At 40.4% G+C, this 14,360-nt stretch overlaps 2 protein-coding genes across 2 annotated transcripts in view; both read left to right on the top strand.

The window, feature by feature from the left end:
- LOC133515617 (uncharacterized) overlaps window positions 1–14,360 on the top strand; it is a 1,004,237-nt gene that overhangs the window by 359,646 nt on the left and 630,231 nt on the right.
- On the top strand, window positions 702–6,827 carry LOC133530887 (uncharacterized). The gene has a single exon (XM_061868947.1). It carries the CDS (start codon window positions 955–957, stop codon window positions 6,610–6,612), a length of 5,658 nt encoding a protein of 1,885 aa, XP_061724931.1. The 5' UTR covers window positions 702–954; the 3' UTR covers window positions 6,613–6,827.

Raw genomic sequence — 14,360 nt, forward strand, 5'->3', positions numbered from 1 at the left:
TTTTTTTTTTCTTTTCAGGTACTGTTCAAATAAAGCAAAGTACAATAAAATACGGAGCAAAAGGTAGGACGTCTTCATGAATATTTGAGTGGCCGAGTCGCCTTTGCGAGATTTGGCTTAGGGAGGGGATGCAATACTGATCCATTGAGGATGAGACTTATTCTCATATGAGTGGGTGTCGGATATTGAGTGCCTGTTACATAAATGTATAACTGCCTTTGCTTTGATTTTACTTGCATCTATGGACACCTGTTTGGCATCTTTTGACGACCGGTTTGGCCTAGTGGGTAGTGACCATGCCTAAGAAGCTGATGGTCCCGGGTTCAAATTCTGGTAAGGGCATGTATTCGTGTGATGAGCATGAATATTTGTTCCTGAGTCATGGGTGTTTTCTATGTATTTATAAATATTTATATATTATATATATCGTTGTCTAAGTACCCTCAACACAAGCCTTATTGAGCTTACTGTGGGACTTAGTCAATTTGTGTAATAATGTCCTATAATATTTTATTTATTTATTTATTACCTGTAAACACCAGAGGGGTGCAACTGTGTTGCCGACCTTTAAGATGGGAGTTCTTGAAGGTTTGAAGTTAGTACTAGTCAGGTTTCCAGTTCAGTTCAAATATACTTTATTTATGTAGGCCTAGCAACAAGCACATATGAATAGTAAGACAGTATTACATATAATTATTGTTGCCGACGACTAACGAACGCCGCTCGGGGTGAGGGCACGCGGGGCAGGGATGACCCCACCAACCAGAGATCCGAATGCGAGCCATACTGAACGGACGTTATTTTGCTCATTTATTTTTCTTTTCTCTAAAATTCCTAGTTATGTACTGTGTTTTGTTCTATATTTCCAAATAAAAGTATAGTGCATTATTAAACCATTTTTATTGGAGAAAACCACTACAAACAATAACAAAGTGGTCCTTCGAGCCGGATTTGATGCTCCGTACACCAAAGATGGTAAACACACGTAGTACTACAAGACGTGAAAAGGAAAGAAAAGAAGAAGAAGTTAAACAGACTTCAATCCAGCAGCCGCAGACACCTGTAAAAGATGAAGAACCCAAAAAACCGATCGACAAGACTATTATTTTAGAAACGGGTAGTCAGATAAAATCCGTACATTCCGAACAAAAAAAGAACGCGAAACCGCCAAGTCATTGTTCTCGCAAAACCGGGAAACAGAGTTCTAAAAAGTCGTCATCGTCGTCTATTGTGGCACAAAGGAAGAAGCTGGAGCTGCAAGCAGCTGAAGCAAAAGCTCGCATACAAATGGACTTGATAGACAAAAAACTACAAGTAGATCTCGCCAACCTTGATGAATACAGTCCATCTGAAAATTCTGAACCGTCAGAACAAGACCAACAGTCAGTTAAAAGTGATGTTGCTAGGTGGGTCGAGCGCAGCCAGCTGGAACTGGAGTCACAGCACGTCCCCGAGACTGGAAATAACCCGGACGCGTCGTGTTCGTCGGCAGCAGTGGTCGCCGGCACCGAGTTGCCAGTTCAGGAGTTAGCCAGCGCACTAAAGGAATTGGCCACCGTATCTGCATCCAACAATAACCAAAACGCAAGATTGCTGAGCCGCATCAGCACTCCGAAGGAACTGCCTTTGTTCTACGGTGAACCAATGGAGTGGTTACAATTTAAACAAGCTTTCGAAGAATCGACCAGAGTGTGTAGTTTCAGCGATATCGAAAATATGTGGCGTTTAAGAAAGTGCCTCCGTGGACCCGCCAAGGAATCCGTAAATGCGCTGCTTATTAGTGGCACATCAACTGAAACTCTGATGTCAACACTGGAGTTACAATTTGGAAATCCGGAATTAATAATATCGCGCATGTTAATAGAAATTAAAAAATTACACGCGCTGCCACCAGAATACCACAAAGAAATAGTTACGTTTTCCGTGAAAATAAAAAATTACGTCACAGCTGTTCGTGCCTTAGGTCGCGGAGAGTACCTGCAAGAAATGAGCATAGTCGGCATTATCTTATCTAAGCTACCTACGGTGTTGCTACCCAAGTGGAACGACTACAGTTACGCGCTAATTAAAGAGAGAACTAAATCTAAACTAGATATCCTCTCCGAGTTTCTCCACGAAGAAGCTATGAAAGTGTCAACCTGCAGTGCATCTCTTATTCAAGTTCGATCAGACTATAAACGTAAAACCTATAGTGAAAACAGTGACTATAAACCGCAAACTATTTTAGTTCAAAGTGCGCATACGAACAGTAATAATAAGTGCCGCTTTTGTCGCGTAGGAACTCATAATTTACCAGAATGCAAAAAGTTTAAAAAGTCACTACGCAAGGACCGTTGGCAGTATGTAAAACGATTCGGTTTGTGTTATAAGTGTTTATTATCGCACCATGATAGACAATCGTGCACGGCCGCCGTTTGCGACGTGGAGGGGTGCGGGCAAGCGCACCACCGGCTACTGCATTACGTATCGGGTCAAAGTTCACGTTCGACTCCTTATAACGTCGTAGAAGTATCGGATACTAGTGCTCAAACAGAAACTGTTACGCATATAAACGTTAATCATCGCGAAGTGCTATTAAAAGTCGTGCCGATATATCTTCATGGACCTAACGGTAAAATAAAAACGACCTGTATGCTTGATGATGGAAGCAGCGTGTCTTTCATAAGCACGGAACTCGCGGAGCGCGCGGGGCTGCGCGGGCGCAGACAGTGTTTAAATGTTCGCGGCGCTTGGGTCAATTCAGAACTAAAGTGCGAAACACAGCTGATCGATTGCTCGATATCTAATAGTGACGGGACAATGCTCAACTTAACCGCGCGTAGTGCAAGCAATCTGGACTTACCTGTACAAAACCTTGGACTTGTTAAGTGCGGTAATTTCAAGTACCTAGACCGTATAAAAAACTATTTGTGTGCTGAAAATCAGAAACCTGAAATTCTTATTGGACAAGACAACTACCACTTGCATGTGCCGCTCGAGGTCGTAGAGGGCGGTCAAAATGAACCCTACGCGACTCGTACTCCGCTTGGCTGGTGCGTGCATGGTCCATGTCAACGTGCAACTGTAATGAAACAAAGGGAAACACACACTTCATTACATCTTAGTCATAACTATGAGCAAGATATTTCAACTGAGAATAATCAAATTCTACGTGAACTGCAAGAAGATATGCGTCGATCTTTCTCCATCGATTCAATGGGCGTATCTGCTAAACCTCGGCAGAACTCGGAGGACGTACTGGCCCAGGAGCACCTGGAACAAACCTCTGAACTTATCGATGGCCAGTGGCAAGTCGGCTTACCTTGGAAGGATCCTTACTGTGTCACCGTCGACTCATATCCAAATGCGTTATCACGACTGAAAGGAGTTGAGCTAAAAATGAAAAGGAGTGAAGAGTATGCACGAAGGTATAAAGAACGCATACAACATTTGTTAGACAATAAATACGCTGAGAAACTGAATAATCCAGTCACATCTACTAGAACGTGGTACTTACCTACTCATGGCGTGGATAATCCAAATAAGAAGAACCTCCGTTTAGTTTTTGATGGATCAGCTAAAACAAAAGGGTTTAGTCTAAATAGCTACCTATATAAAGGTCCCGACCTACTAGTACCATTAATAGGAATCATGTGGCGATTCCGCGAAAACAAGGTCGCGATCTCTGGCGATATCAAGGACATGTTTCTCAGAGTTAAAATAAAACCCGAAGATCAGCAAGCCTTACGCTTTCTATACAGAGATAAGCCCGAAGATCCTATAGATACTTACCAGATGACGTCACTCATTTTTGGAGCAAATTGTGCGCCGTTCATAGCACAATTCATCAAAAATAAAAATGTGCGACGCTTCGAATCTACATATCCAGAGGCGGCTAATGCTATATACACGCAACACTACGTCGACGACTACATCGACAGCTTACCTGATGAAGAAACTGCAATAAAGCTAGTCCGTGACGTCACCTATATACATGCGCGAGGCGATTTTCATATACGCAATTGGAATAGCAACAGTCAAACCGTCATTAATAGCATTCCAAAAGAGACTCTCGGTAACAGCGCAGTAAGGTTCAAAGTTGGACAACAGTATGAGGGCGAGCGAACACTTGGATTGTTGTGGGATCCCAATGAAGATACGCTCAGGTTCGATGTCTCGCTGAAAAAGTTATCTGAAAATATAATCAACGGGAATGAAAGGCCTACGAAAAGGGACATTTTACGAGTAGTAATGTCGATTTTTGACGTGTTTGGATTTTTAGCGTCTTTTACCATAAATGGAAGATTAATTGTTCAGTTAACGTGGCATTTACACGTAACTTGGGATGAACAAGTACCTGACGTCGTCTACGAAAAATGGCTCAAATGGATTAATCAATTAAAATTAATGCGAAAAATACGTCTACCAAGATATTATCCTCATGCCGCTGCAAGTGCGAAAGAGATACTCACAGAGTCTTCAAGTGCGAGCGAGATAGTAACAGATACCGTGAGTGCGAGCGGGATGCGGCTAGTACCTGTTATCAGTGCAGCGGGCGGCGATGCGCCTGCACAGAAACAAGATTTATTAACTATCAATAGTTATAAAGATCTACAACTTCATTTATTTTGCGACTCGTCGATGAAAGTTATGTGCGCAGTAGCATATTGGCGTTGGCAAGAAAACAACATAGTTCGCACGGCATTCATTTCCAGTAAATGTCGTGTTGCAGGCCTGAATAAATCGACTGTGCCCCGATTGGAACTGAATTCCGCAGTCATGGCAGCACGATTGGCTGAAACGATAATTAAGGAACATAGAATAAAACCAGATCGTCGTATATTTTGGTGTGACGCCACAGTGGTTCTGTACTGGATACGAAACAACGCGCGTACATACAAACCTTATATCGCGAACCGGCTTGGTGAAATAGATGATTTAACGCACGCGAGCGAGTGGAGATATGTACCTACGCACCTAAATGTCGCCGATATACCTACCAGAGAAGCATACGACCGTTGTGAGTTGCCTACCGAGTGGATCCAAGGACCTGCATTTTTACAAAAAAGTGAGAACGAGTGGCCACAAAATATTTTGAACGCCGAAGTAAACAATGACGATTTAGAATGTGTTATGACAATGACGTCATGCAATAAGGAAAACATATGTATACCTGAGCCTACAAGGTTTTCATCGTGGTTACGATTACTCAGGGCTACTCTTATGATGTTAAAGTTTATAAACAAATGTAGACATATAAATGAAGAGGACAGCGCTGTGATGGAGAAAGCTGAAAGGTTACTTATAAAATATTCTCAAGCGCAGACGTTCTCTGAAGAAATCCTGAAACTGAAAAATGGATTAACCTTACCTAAAACAAGTAAATTACTTACCTTATCGCCATACCTTGACGAACACGAAGTCCTACGTCTCGGTGGCCGCATCGACGCCGCTGCTGAAGTCGGACCTGAAATAAAACGACCTTCGATTTTGGACGGACGAGACTACATAGCAAGGCTGCTGGTGAAGCATCATCACGTTCTCGCAGCCCACGGGAACCAGGAAACTGTCGTAAACAACCTGAAACAAAGGCATTGGATATTAAGATTACGACCGACAGTTAAAAATGTTACAAAAAAGTGCATGCTATGTAGAATTAGAAAATGTAAACAAGAAATCCCACGAATGGGAGACTTACCGCCTGCCCGCGTTGCTCATCATCAGCGCGCCTTTACTTACACTGGCGCTGACCTATTCGGCCCTCTAGAAGTAACTGTGGGAAGAGGAAAACAAAAGAGGTACGGAGTTTTGTTTACATGTTTAACAGTGAGGGCAGTGCACATCGAAGTAGTCAACTCACTTACCTCCGACTCATTTATAATGGCTCTTAGACGAATGGGAGCACGACGTGGTTGGCCGCAGTACCTATACTCAGATAATGGTACCAACCTTCGAGGAGCTGATGCAGAACTGCGAAAGTCTATCCAGGAGTTGGACCAGGAGTACCTGAAGCGTGAGTCATTGAACTATGGGACTAAATGGATATTTATCCCACCTGGAAGTCCACATTGGGGTGGAGCGTGGGAAAGGCAGATCAGAACTGTTAAGGGGTGCATGAAGGTCGTGCTGAAAGAGAGAGCCCCCCGAGAAGAGACTTTGTGTACATTTTTGGCAGAGGTCGAAAGTATAGTTAACAGCCGGCCGCTTACGCACGTCTCCGTAGAACCTGGAAGCACAGAAACTTTAACGCCTAACCATTTTCTTCTTGGTTCTTCTTCCGTCTTACCTCACCTTGGCGTCTTTAATGACTCTGATTATTTTCTGAAAAAGCAGTGGAGAATCGCCCAACGACTGGCTGACTTATATTGGAGAAGATGGGTGAAAGAAATCCTCCCAGACCTGCTACCACGTAAAAAATGGACACAAGAAGTGAGGCCCTTACAAGTGGGAGACCTCGTCCTGATTGTAGACCCTGATGGTCCTCGATGCGCTTGGCCAAAAGGTTTAGTAGAACAGCTGATGCCAGGCAAAGATGGCCGAGTAAGAGCCGTTAGAATTAAAACCAAAAGTGGTGTACTTACCCGATCGGCTGCACGCGTAGCCCGTATACCAATAGATGGTGAGTGCTGCTAAGCAGCACTGGGGTGGAGGATGTTGCCGACGACTAACGAACGCCGCTCGGGGTGAGGGCACGCGGGGCAGGGATGACCCCACCAACCAGAGATCCGAATGCGAGCCATACTGAACGGACGTTATTTTGCTCATTTATTTTTCTTTTCAATAAAATTCCTAGTTATGTACTGTGTTTTGTTCTATATTTCCAAATAAAAGTATAGTGCATTATTAAACCATTTTTATTGGAGAAAACCACTACAAACAATAACAATTATCTTAAGCTAATTATCAGAGCATTTTATTGATGTAAATATTATTCCATAATACTAATGAATTATATACAGATCAAATTTAATACTAGGAATTTCACAAAATATCGTCAAACTTAAAAAAATATATACAATGTTTTGAACAAAGAGCAACTGGTTATGTTCTAATAACAATTTCTAAATAAGTAAATCCTGAGAAACTTATTGCTATTGGTACGATCCGGGGTTTGAAGCCACAACCCCCATTTTGGAAGGCACTTGCCTTACGGGAGGTAAATATCCATACGAATAATACAAGTTAACACGATGCCAGTTACCACAGTCCATTCAAATATAGTTGATTAAAAGTTTTTGGCAAAAATTTCATTTTTGATACAAGCTTTCATCGCTGACTGTACTTTTCTTTCCACAGGCAACTAATACTCATCGAGCAAATTCTAAAAACCCCAAACACAATTAGGTTGCGTTGTTTTATCACAGAGTTCCTATGTCCACCTTTTGTCTCCATCATCAGATCAGCTCGATGGTACCATAATATTGCATTGTCACCCGACTTACATATGTATGCAAATTTTCAGCTTAATCAGAAACCGGGAAGTGGATCAAATTTAACTTGCAAGATTTGATTACTAAACAGACAACGGTCAGGTGAAAGTAAATAAAAGCTTGTAAAAAAATCATTTTTAATGTTGGCTCCGTGGATCGACTTCATTTTTGGTTTCTTGTAAAAGTTCCATAAGCTTCTTACCCAGTGTGTTTTTATGAGAATGAGTACGTTATTATAAAGGACATTTTTGATCTCTTCCCGCGGCCCAGAGTTCGCCTGTTATTCAGGCTCAAATAATTTACGTTTTTACTTTTTTGTTTGCTATTCAAATTCGACTTTGTTTGGATAATATTTTTGTTTGTGATCTAGAATCGTAATTTTTAAGAATTTTTGTTTGGTAAAATCTGCAGATACTTAAGCGTTATCGAATGATTTAACTTACAGAATGCAGAACATCGGAAGGTAACACAGAAAAAGGAAATAATTATCTCTTCCCGAACCGATGCATGCCTGTCTATGGCGTACGGTGTAGCTTACTATTAGGCGGGCCGTGTGGTTGTTTGCCACCGACTTCGTATAAAAAAATAGATATTAGGAAAGTATATCAGCTGAAAGATCTAAGACATTAACAGTATGTTCTTGTATATATTTTTTTGGATCGCTCCTTCGTTTTTGGTCGCTTTTCGGTGAAGGAAAACATCGTGAGGAAACCGGAATAATCCCATTAGTTTACCCTGTGGGTTGGAAGGTCAGATGACAGTCGCTTTCGTAAAACCTAGTGCGTACGCCAAATCTTGGGATTAGTTGTCAAGCGGACCCCAGGCTCTCATGAGCCGTGGCAAAATGGCGGGACAACGCGAGGAAGAAGGATATATATTTTTGGATCGTTGGCTTGTAAAGATGTTTGTGCACTCGATACCAAGTTAGCTATAATCTTTAGAACTTATTGTTTGTAAAGATTGGAGTCTTTTGAAGCCTTCTTGAAGCCTTTTGTTGTAACTTGAGTTGTCTCTTGAAAGTCCTTCAACATTATTAACAATTACAAGTAGCACACTGATTTAAACACATTATTAATAACAACGGTACTTAATCGCGTATTAAGTTTTATATTTACCTCCGACGTTTCGAGGACGGCGTTGTCCCCGTGGTCTCGATTGATCTTGGTGGTTGCTTGGTGGGGGTCTTGGTGACCGCGATTACGTCCCGTTTCTATGAGTTAATAATTTTGAGTATAAGACTTTTTAGGGTTCCGTTGCCAAATGGCAAAAAACGGAACCTTTATGGATTCGTCATGTCTGTCTGTCTGTCTGTCCGTCCGTATGTCACAGCCACTTTTTTCCAAAACTATAATAATTATATTTGACGACCGGTTTGGCCTAGTGGGTAGTGACCCTGCCTACGAAGCTGATGGTCCCGGGTTCAAATCCTGGTAAGGGCATTTATTCGTGTGATGAGCATGGATATTTGTTCCTGAGTCATGGGTGTTTTCTATGTATTTAAGTAGTTATAAATATTTATATATTATATATATCGTTGGCTAAGTAGTAAGTACCCTCAACACAAGCCTTATTGAGCTTACTGTGGGACTTAGTCGATTTGTGTAATAAAGTCCTATAATATTTATTTATTATTATTATTTATTATACTGTTGAAACTTGGTAAGTAGATGTATTCTATGAACCGCATTAAGATTTTCACAAAAACATAAAAAAACAGTACATTTTGGGAGTTTTCATACTTAGAACTGAACTCAAAATTATTTTTTCATCAAACCCATACGTGTGGGGTGTAGACACGTGTGGGGTGTTTGGATAGGTCTTCAAAAATGTTATTGAGGTTTTTAATATAATTGTTTTCTAAACTGAATAGTTTGCGCGAGAGACACTTCCAAAGTGGTAAAATGTGTGTCCTGTGCCCTGTACCTTCTAAAATAAGAGAATGATAAAACAAAAAAAAAAATATCATGTACATTACCATGCAAACTTCCACCGAAAATTGGTTTCAACGAGATCTAGTAAGTAGTTTTTTTTTTTATACGTCATAAATGGTACGGAACCCTTCGTGTGTGAGTCCGACTCGCACTTGGCCGCTTTTTGATTTAGAAGGGCTTGGAAAACTTAGTCGAGTTCTTTAAAATTCGGTTTTAAGATTTTAAATAGCACTTATCCTGGCCGACATTAAGGAATTATTGTCGGTCCGACTTAACTGAGCCGTGCTGTCTTCCGGCCTTAATATTGAATTATATTTTAAACCTTTAAGGCTGTTCGCAACTAATTCAAATTTATTGCGCAGTTTGATTGTTTAAGGCTAAAGTTTTCTTCTTTGCGAGTTTCTGGCAGGTGAGATTGAGGTTGAATAGAAAAGTTAGTTTCGGCAATAGGAAATAATTAGAATCCAACCAAGATAAATTTGCAGCGATTGTAAACGTCAAAATTCCATGAAATTATGACGTTAACTTGACACTTGCACTGTCTAGGCTATCAAATCCCTGCCAACTTATCTTGTTCTGACTCTAAGTAAATAACTACGGTTTTTAACCTTTTGAACGCTTTCTCTCTCGCATCAAAATGTGGCATACACGCCAACATCTCAACTAGTGCGAAACGAATTTAAACTTTTTTTTTATACTACGTCGGTGGCAAACAAGCATACGGCCCACCTGATGGTAAGCAGTATCCGTAGCCTATGTACGCCTGCAACTCCAGAGGAGTTACATGCGCGTTGCCGACCCTAACCCCCTCCCCCCCCTCGTTGAGCTCTGGCAACCTTACTCACTGGCAGGAACACAACACTATGAGCAGGGTCTAGTGTTATTTGGCTGCGGTTTTCTGTAAGGTGGAGGTACTTCCCCAGTTGGGCTCTGCTCTAGATCTGGAATGAAAGCCGCTGTGCTGTGCCCTACCACACAAAGCGAAATGACATTCACAATGCCCATACCTCTCTTGTGGACGTAGTTTAAGGACGTACCCGGGTCCAACCGTATATGTCAACAGTAAAATTGCTTTGACAGCGTCTGCCATGACCGCTTTAGTGGTCGTTGGCGTGGTGGGCACGACAGCATACGACCGCTTTAGTGGCTCTTGGCGTACAAAGGGGTTAACGTATGTCCTGCCATTGCATAGCACGGCATGAATTGAGTATGTGATCTGTCCTTCTCTTATCTTCTTATACCTATTTCCTCTTTTAATATTAATGAAGTACAAACTAACTAACTAAACTAACTGCTTTGGCTCAGCGATCCAAAAAGAATCTTGGCCTCCGAAACGAGAGAACGCCACCTGTCCCGATCCAGCGCGGTTTTCTGCCATGAATTGGCATTGAGCCGACGCAGGTCCGCCTCCACGACATCACACCAGCGGTACCTGGGGCGCCCGATCGGTCGACGAATCTTAATGAAGTACAGAATAATTCAAATTCAATTTTAAACTTAGGCTTCTAGGATATTATCACTTTTCTTTCCAAAAAAGGCGTTCCAAAGCTCAACAGTATTTTTTTAAAATTAGTATTCCTATTCCTATCACTCAGTTTTAGTAAAATATATATTCTTACTACGGTACCTTTTGCTACTTTTACACGAACATATATAATTTGAGTCGCCAGTACTTACGTAAGTACAGTCAGCATCAAATGTAGCAGATCAAACAACGGTTCAAAAGTATGTACCATTCTGTAACAGCTTAACAAAAAGTGATGTTTCTATATGCAGAACAATGAAAACTGTGAAAGATATTCGTTTGAACTAAAATTTTAAACATTTATCTATATTTGGAAAAGTTATCCGGAATATCAGATAGTTTTGATGCGTTGTTTCATCCGCTACTTTTGATGCTGACTGTACCTGTAGTATACTTGTATGTTTGTCTGGTATCTCGCTTTCGTGCATCTCGTCCACAAACAAGAGATTGTTCTCTGGGGCTCATTCCGAGCACAAATGACTCTGCGATGAATGCACAAACAGCCGCTGACTGCGTGCGGTGTGTACTGGGCCTAAGATTAGGGCGCTGACATAACTGGAGCATTGATTTGGTTATACCACAATGTGATGCTCGACGTTTTTCTGCAGAATTGAATTGCTTCATTATTTGCATTGTCCTCAGGTTACCTTCCGATATATGTATACAAGGTGGCCAAAAATATGTGTATTCCCGTTGCTAGGGAGGTTTTGGGATTATACAGAGCAACTTTTACTGTGGGACCAACCCCGAACTCGCGAAAAAAAATTGACTCTCCGATAGGAAATGGACCAACTAAAATGTATGAAACAGCCAGAATTCTTTTCGCGATTTCGGGATTGGTCTCATAGTAAAAGTTGCTCAGTATAAGCCCAAAACCTCCCTGGCATATTTTTTGGCCACCGTGTATACGTTTCAAAAGACACTTTAAAATACATAGGTTTTAAACGGATGAATAAAGTATTATTATTATATAATATAACTTATTGTTTAAAAGCCACTTGTCTATTCTCTTTTTAAAAACATTGATCGAGGGAGTAGTTACAACACTATCCGGGAAAAAAAATGAATCACTTAGCATCAGGCGATCTGTATGTTTATTTTAAGCCACATGAGACGCGGTTCAGCGTCCAAGCTCTTATTATTAATATTGTAAATTCTTAAGTCATATTTTGCATTCTCTGAGTTTGATGCGACCACATCCTAACCCGCATGCTGTGGCTGTACCGCAACAAAGACGCCCGTCTTGAATGAGCTTGCCGAGATGAGTAGTAATAGTAATGCTGTGTTTACACGAGCTTAGTCGTTATCATTAGTAGTCGTTATCATTAGTAGGTATCAGCATAATTCGTTCCATTCGTTTTTCGTTCATTTCTTATGTGCGTCTCATTCTGTGTTCGTAACTCATTCTTATTCGTCTCGATCGCTATACGTCCCTATCGTCTTAAGTCCAATTATGTAACCTGTCTCTTTCTTAATAAGTCTTTTTCGTTTTTCGTCACGGTCTTCCTATGACTCATTCTTAATTATTCCCTTTCGATTTTGGTCTCATTCACTTATTCGTCTCATTTTTTTTATGCATTCGTTATTCGTCACATTCGTGATTAGTCTCATTCATTTTCAGTCTAATTCTAAGTTCGTTACATTCGTTTTGCGTCTCGGTCGCTATGAATGCAGTTATTTTTTCAAATGAAATAATGTTTATCTTGAGAAAAATTAGCTATCTTAAGTATCTAAGTCCCAGACCCTTCAGGGCCCTCATTTTTTTCCGTTCTGTATATGTCCCCTAAACTTCAATTTGTTTATCAATTCCGATCCGGAGGAGATATGAATAGCAACTAAGACCTACGTAGTACCGGACGATTAGCGAACGTGCCCAAAAAAGAACGGAACGAGTTACCACTAAAGACAAAAAAGAGTGAGACGAATAACGAAAGTGACTAAAGATAAAGTGCGAATGATACCAAAAACGAGAGACACAAACAAAGACATAGTCCTAGGAAGACCGTGACGAAAAACGAAAAAGACTTATTAAGAAAGAGACAGGCTACATCATTGTACTTAAGACGATAGGGGCATATAGCGATTGAGACGAATAAAGAATGAGTGACGAACACAGAATGAGACGGACATAAGAAATGAACGAAAAACGAATGGGACGAATTACGCTGATACCGTCGAATGATGGTCCCTATGACATTCATGTTTATGTGGAGTAGTTGTAAAGGATAATTCGGAAAAGATATACTTCTTCAATTTTTTTTTTTTGTCAAATCCAACTAAAACAGACTTGAAGGAACTGTCCTATAATGCCCTGATACTGCTCCGGACGGTTATACTGTACCTGTAAAAGTGCATGGCGAGTTTACTCGTATCAATGAGTTCATTCATAATTTTTCCATGCGATTTCGCAGCTCACTGTACAAGTGGATATTTATACAGCCCGCCTGATTGATTGATAAGAAGCGAGTCGACTTCAAAACTAGAACGTAATAAATAGAATATTATATAATACATTTTATATATCCTTTTTTATGATCCTTCTGAAAGTGTTTAACGATGACTGACCAATGTTTCGTTTACCCTTGTTTTCTTCGGCATTTGTTAAATATTGTTGCTCTTATATGTTCCATTACCACCGTATACAGTAGTTAAACAAATGTATTATTCAGTTAGAGGTAACTATCCACAATTCTGATTTTTTAGACGACTACCTACTAATTTTAATAACCGACGTTTAAGGTTGAATAACAACTAATTTCGATAAGCTTCCTTATTTTCCACTGAATTGATATAGCCTACATTTAATACACTCAAGTCTAAAGCCAGTTGCACTAAGCACTTGTACTTAGCACCAGTCACTAAGCTAATGTAAACCCGGCACATGTGCAGCACAAGTAACAAGCTGAGACCGTACGTACGTTAGTAAGCGGGTTCTTTGTGGCGCTCCTTTTGACGACTTTACACAGGTCTGCGGAACACTCGCACGCAGTCATCTTTCATCATCACATCAGTCCTCACTACTTAACGTGGCTATACAGGCTGTCCGGCAGATTTCCGATTTCAAAATTTGATTAAAAGCTAAAACATATAAACAAAAACTTTTTTTTTTGTATATAAAATGAATGCGGATTTCAATTTTGTTGTGATCACTATTTCTATTTTCCTGTACAAGTATATACACGCGCGAATCACAAATGTATTTTTTATAAATTGTATATACAAATGTCTATCACATTGATAAAAAAAAACAAACGATGATCAACTCTGACCAAGGTGGGACCCATATCTTTGGATTGTCCGTCCAACGCGTTTTTTTGTACGATTTTTATGAAATTATCGTTTGTAGATCGATAAGTAAGCATCTAAACAAAGTGGTACGGTCACATCTGAAAATAAAGATACGATAAAAGTGCCAATATTATGTATACACGACTTTATTGCCTATGTGTTAAGGTAGTGTATATATATATTTGGTGCATTTTTCGTATCGATATT

This window comes from Cydia pomonella, chromosome 2 (genome assembly GCF_033807575.1).
Source record: "Cydia pomonella isolate Wapato2018A chromosome 2, ilCydPomo1, whole genome shotgun sequence".
Lineage (NCBI taxonomy): Eukaryota > Metazoa > Arthropoda > Insecta > Lepidoptera > Tortricidae > Cydia > Cydia pomonella.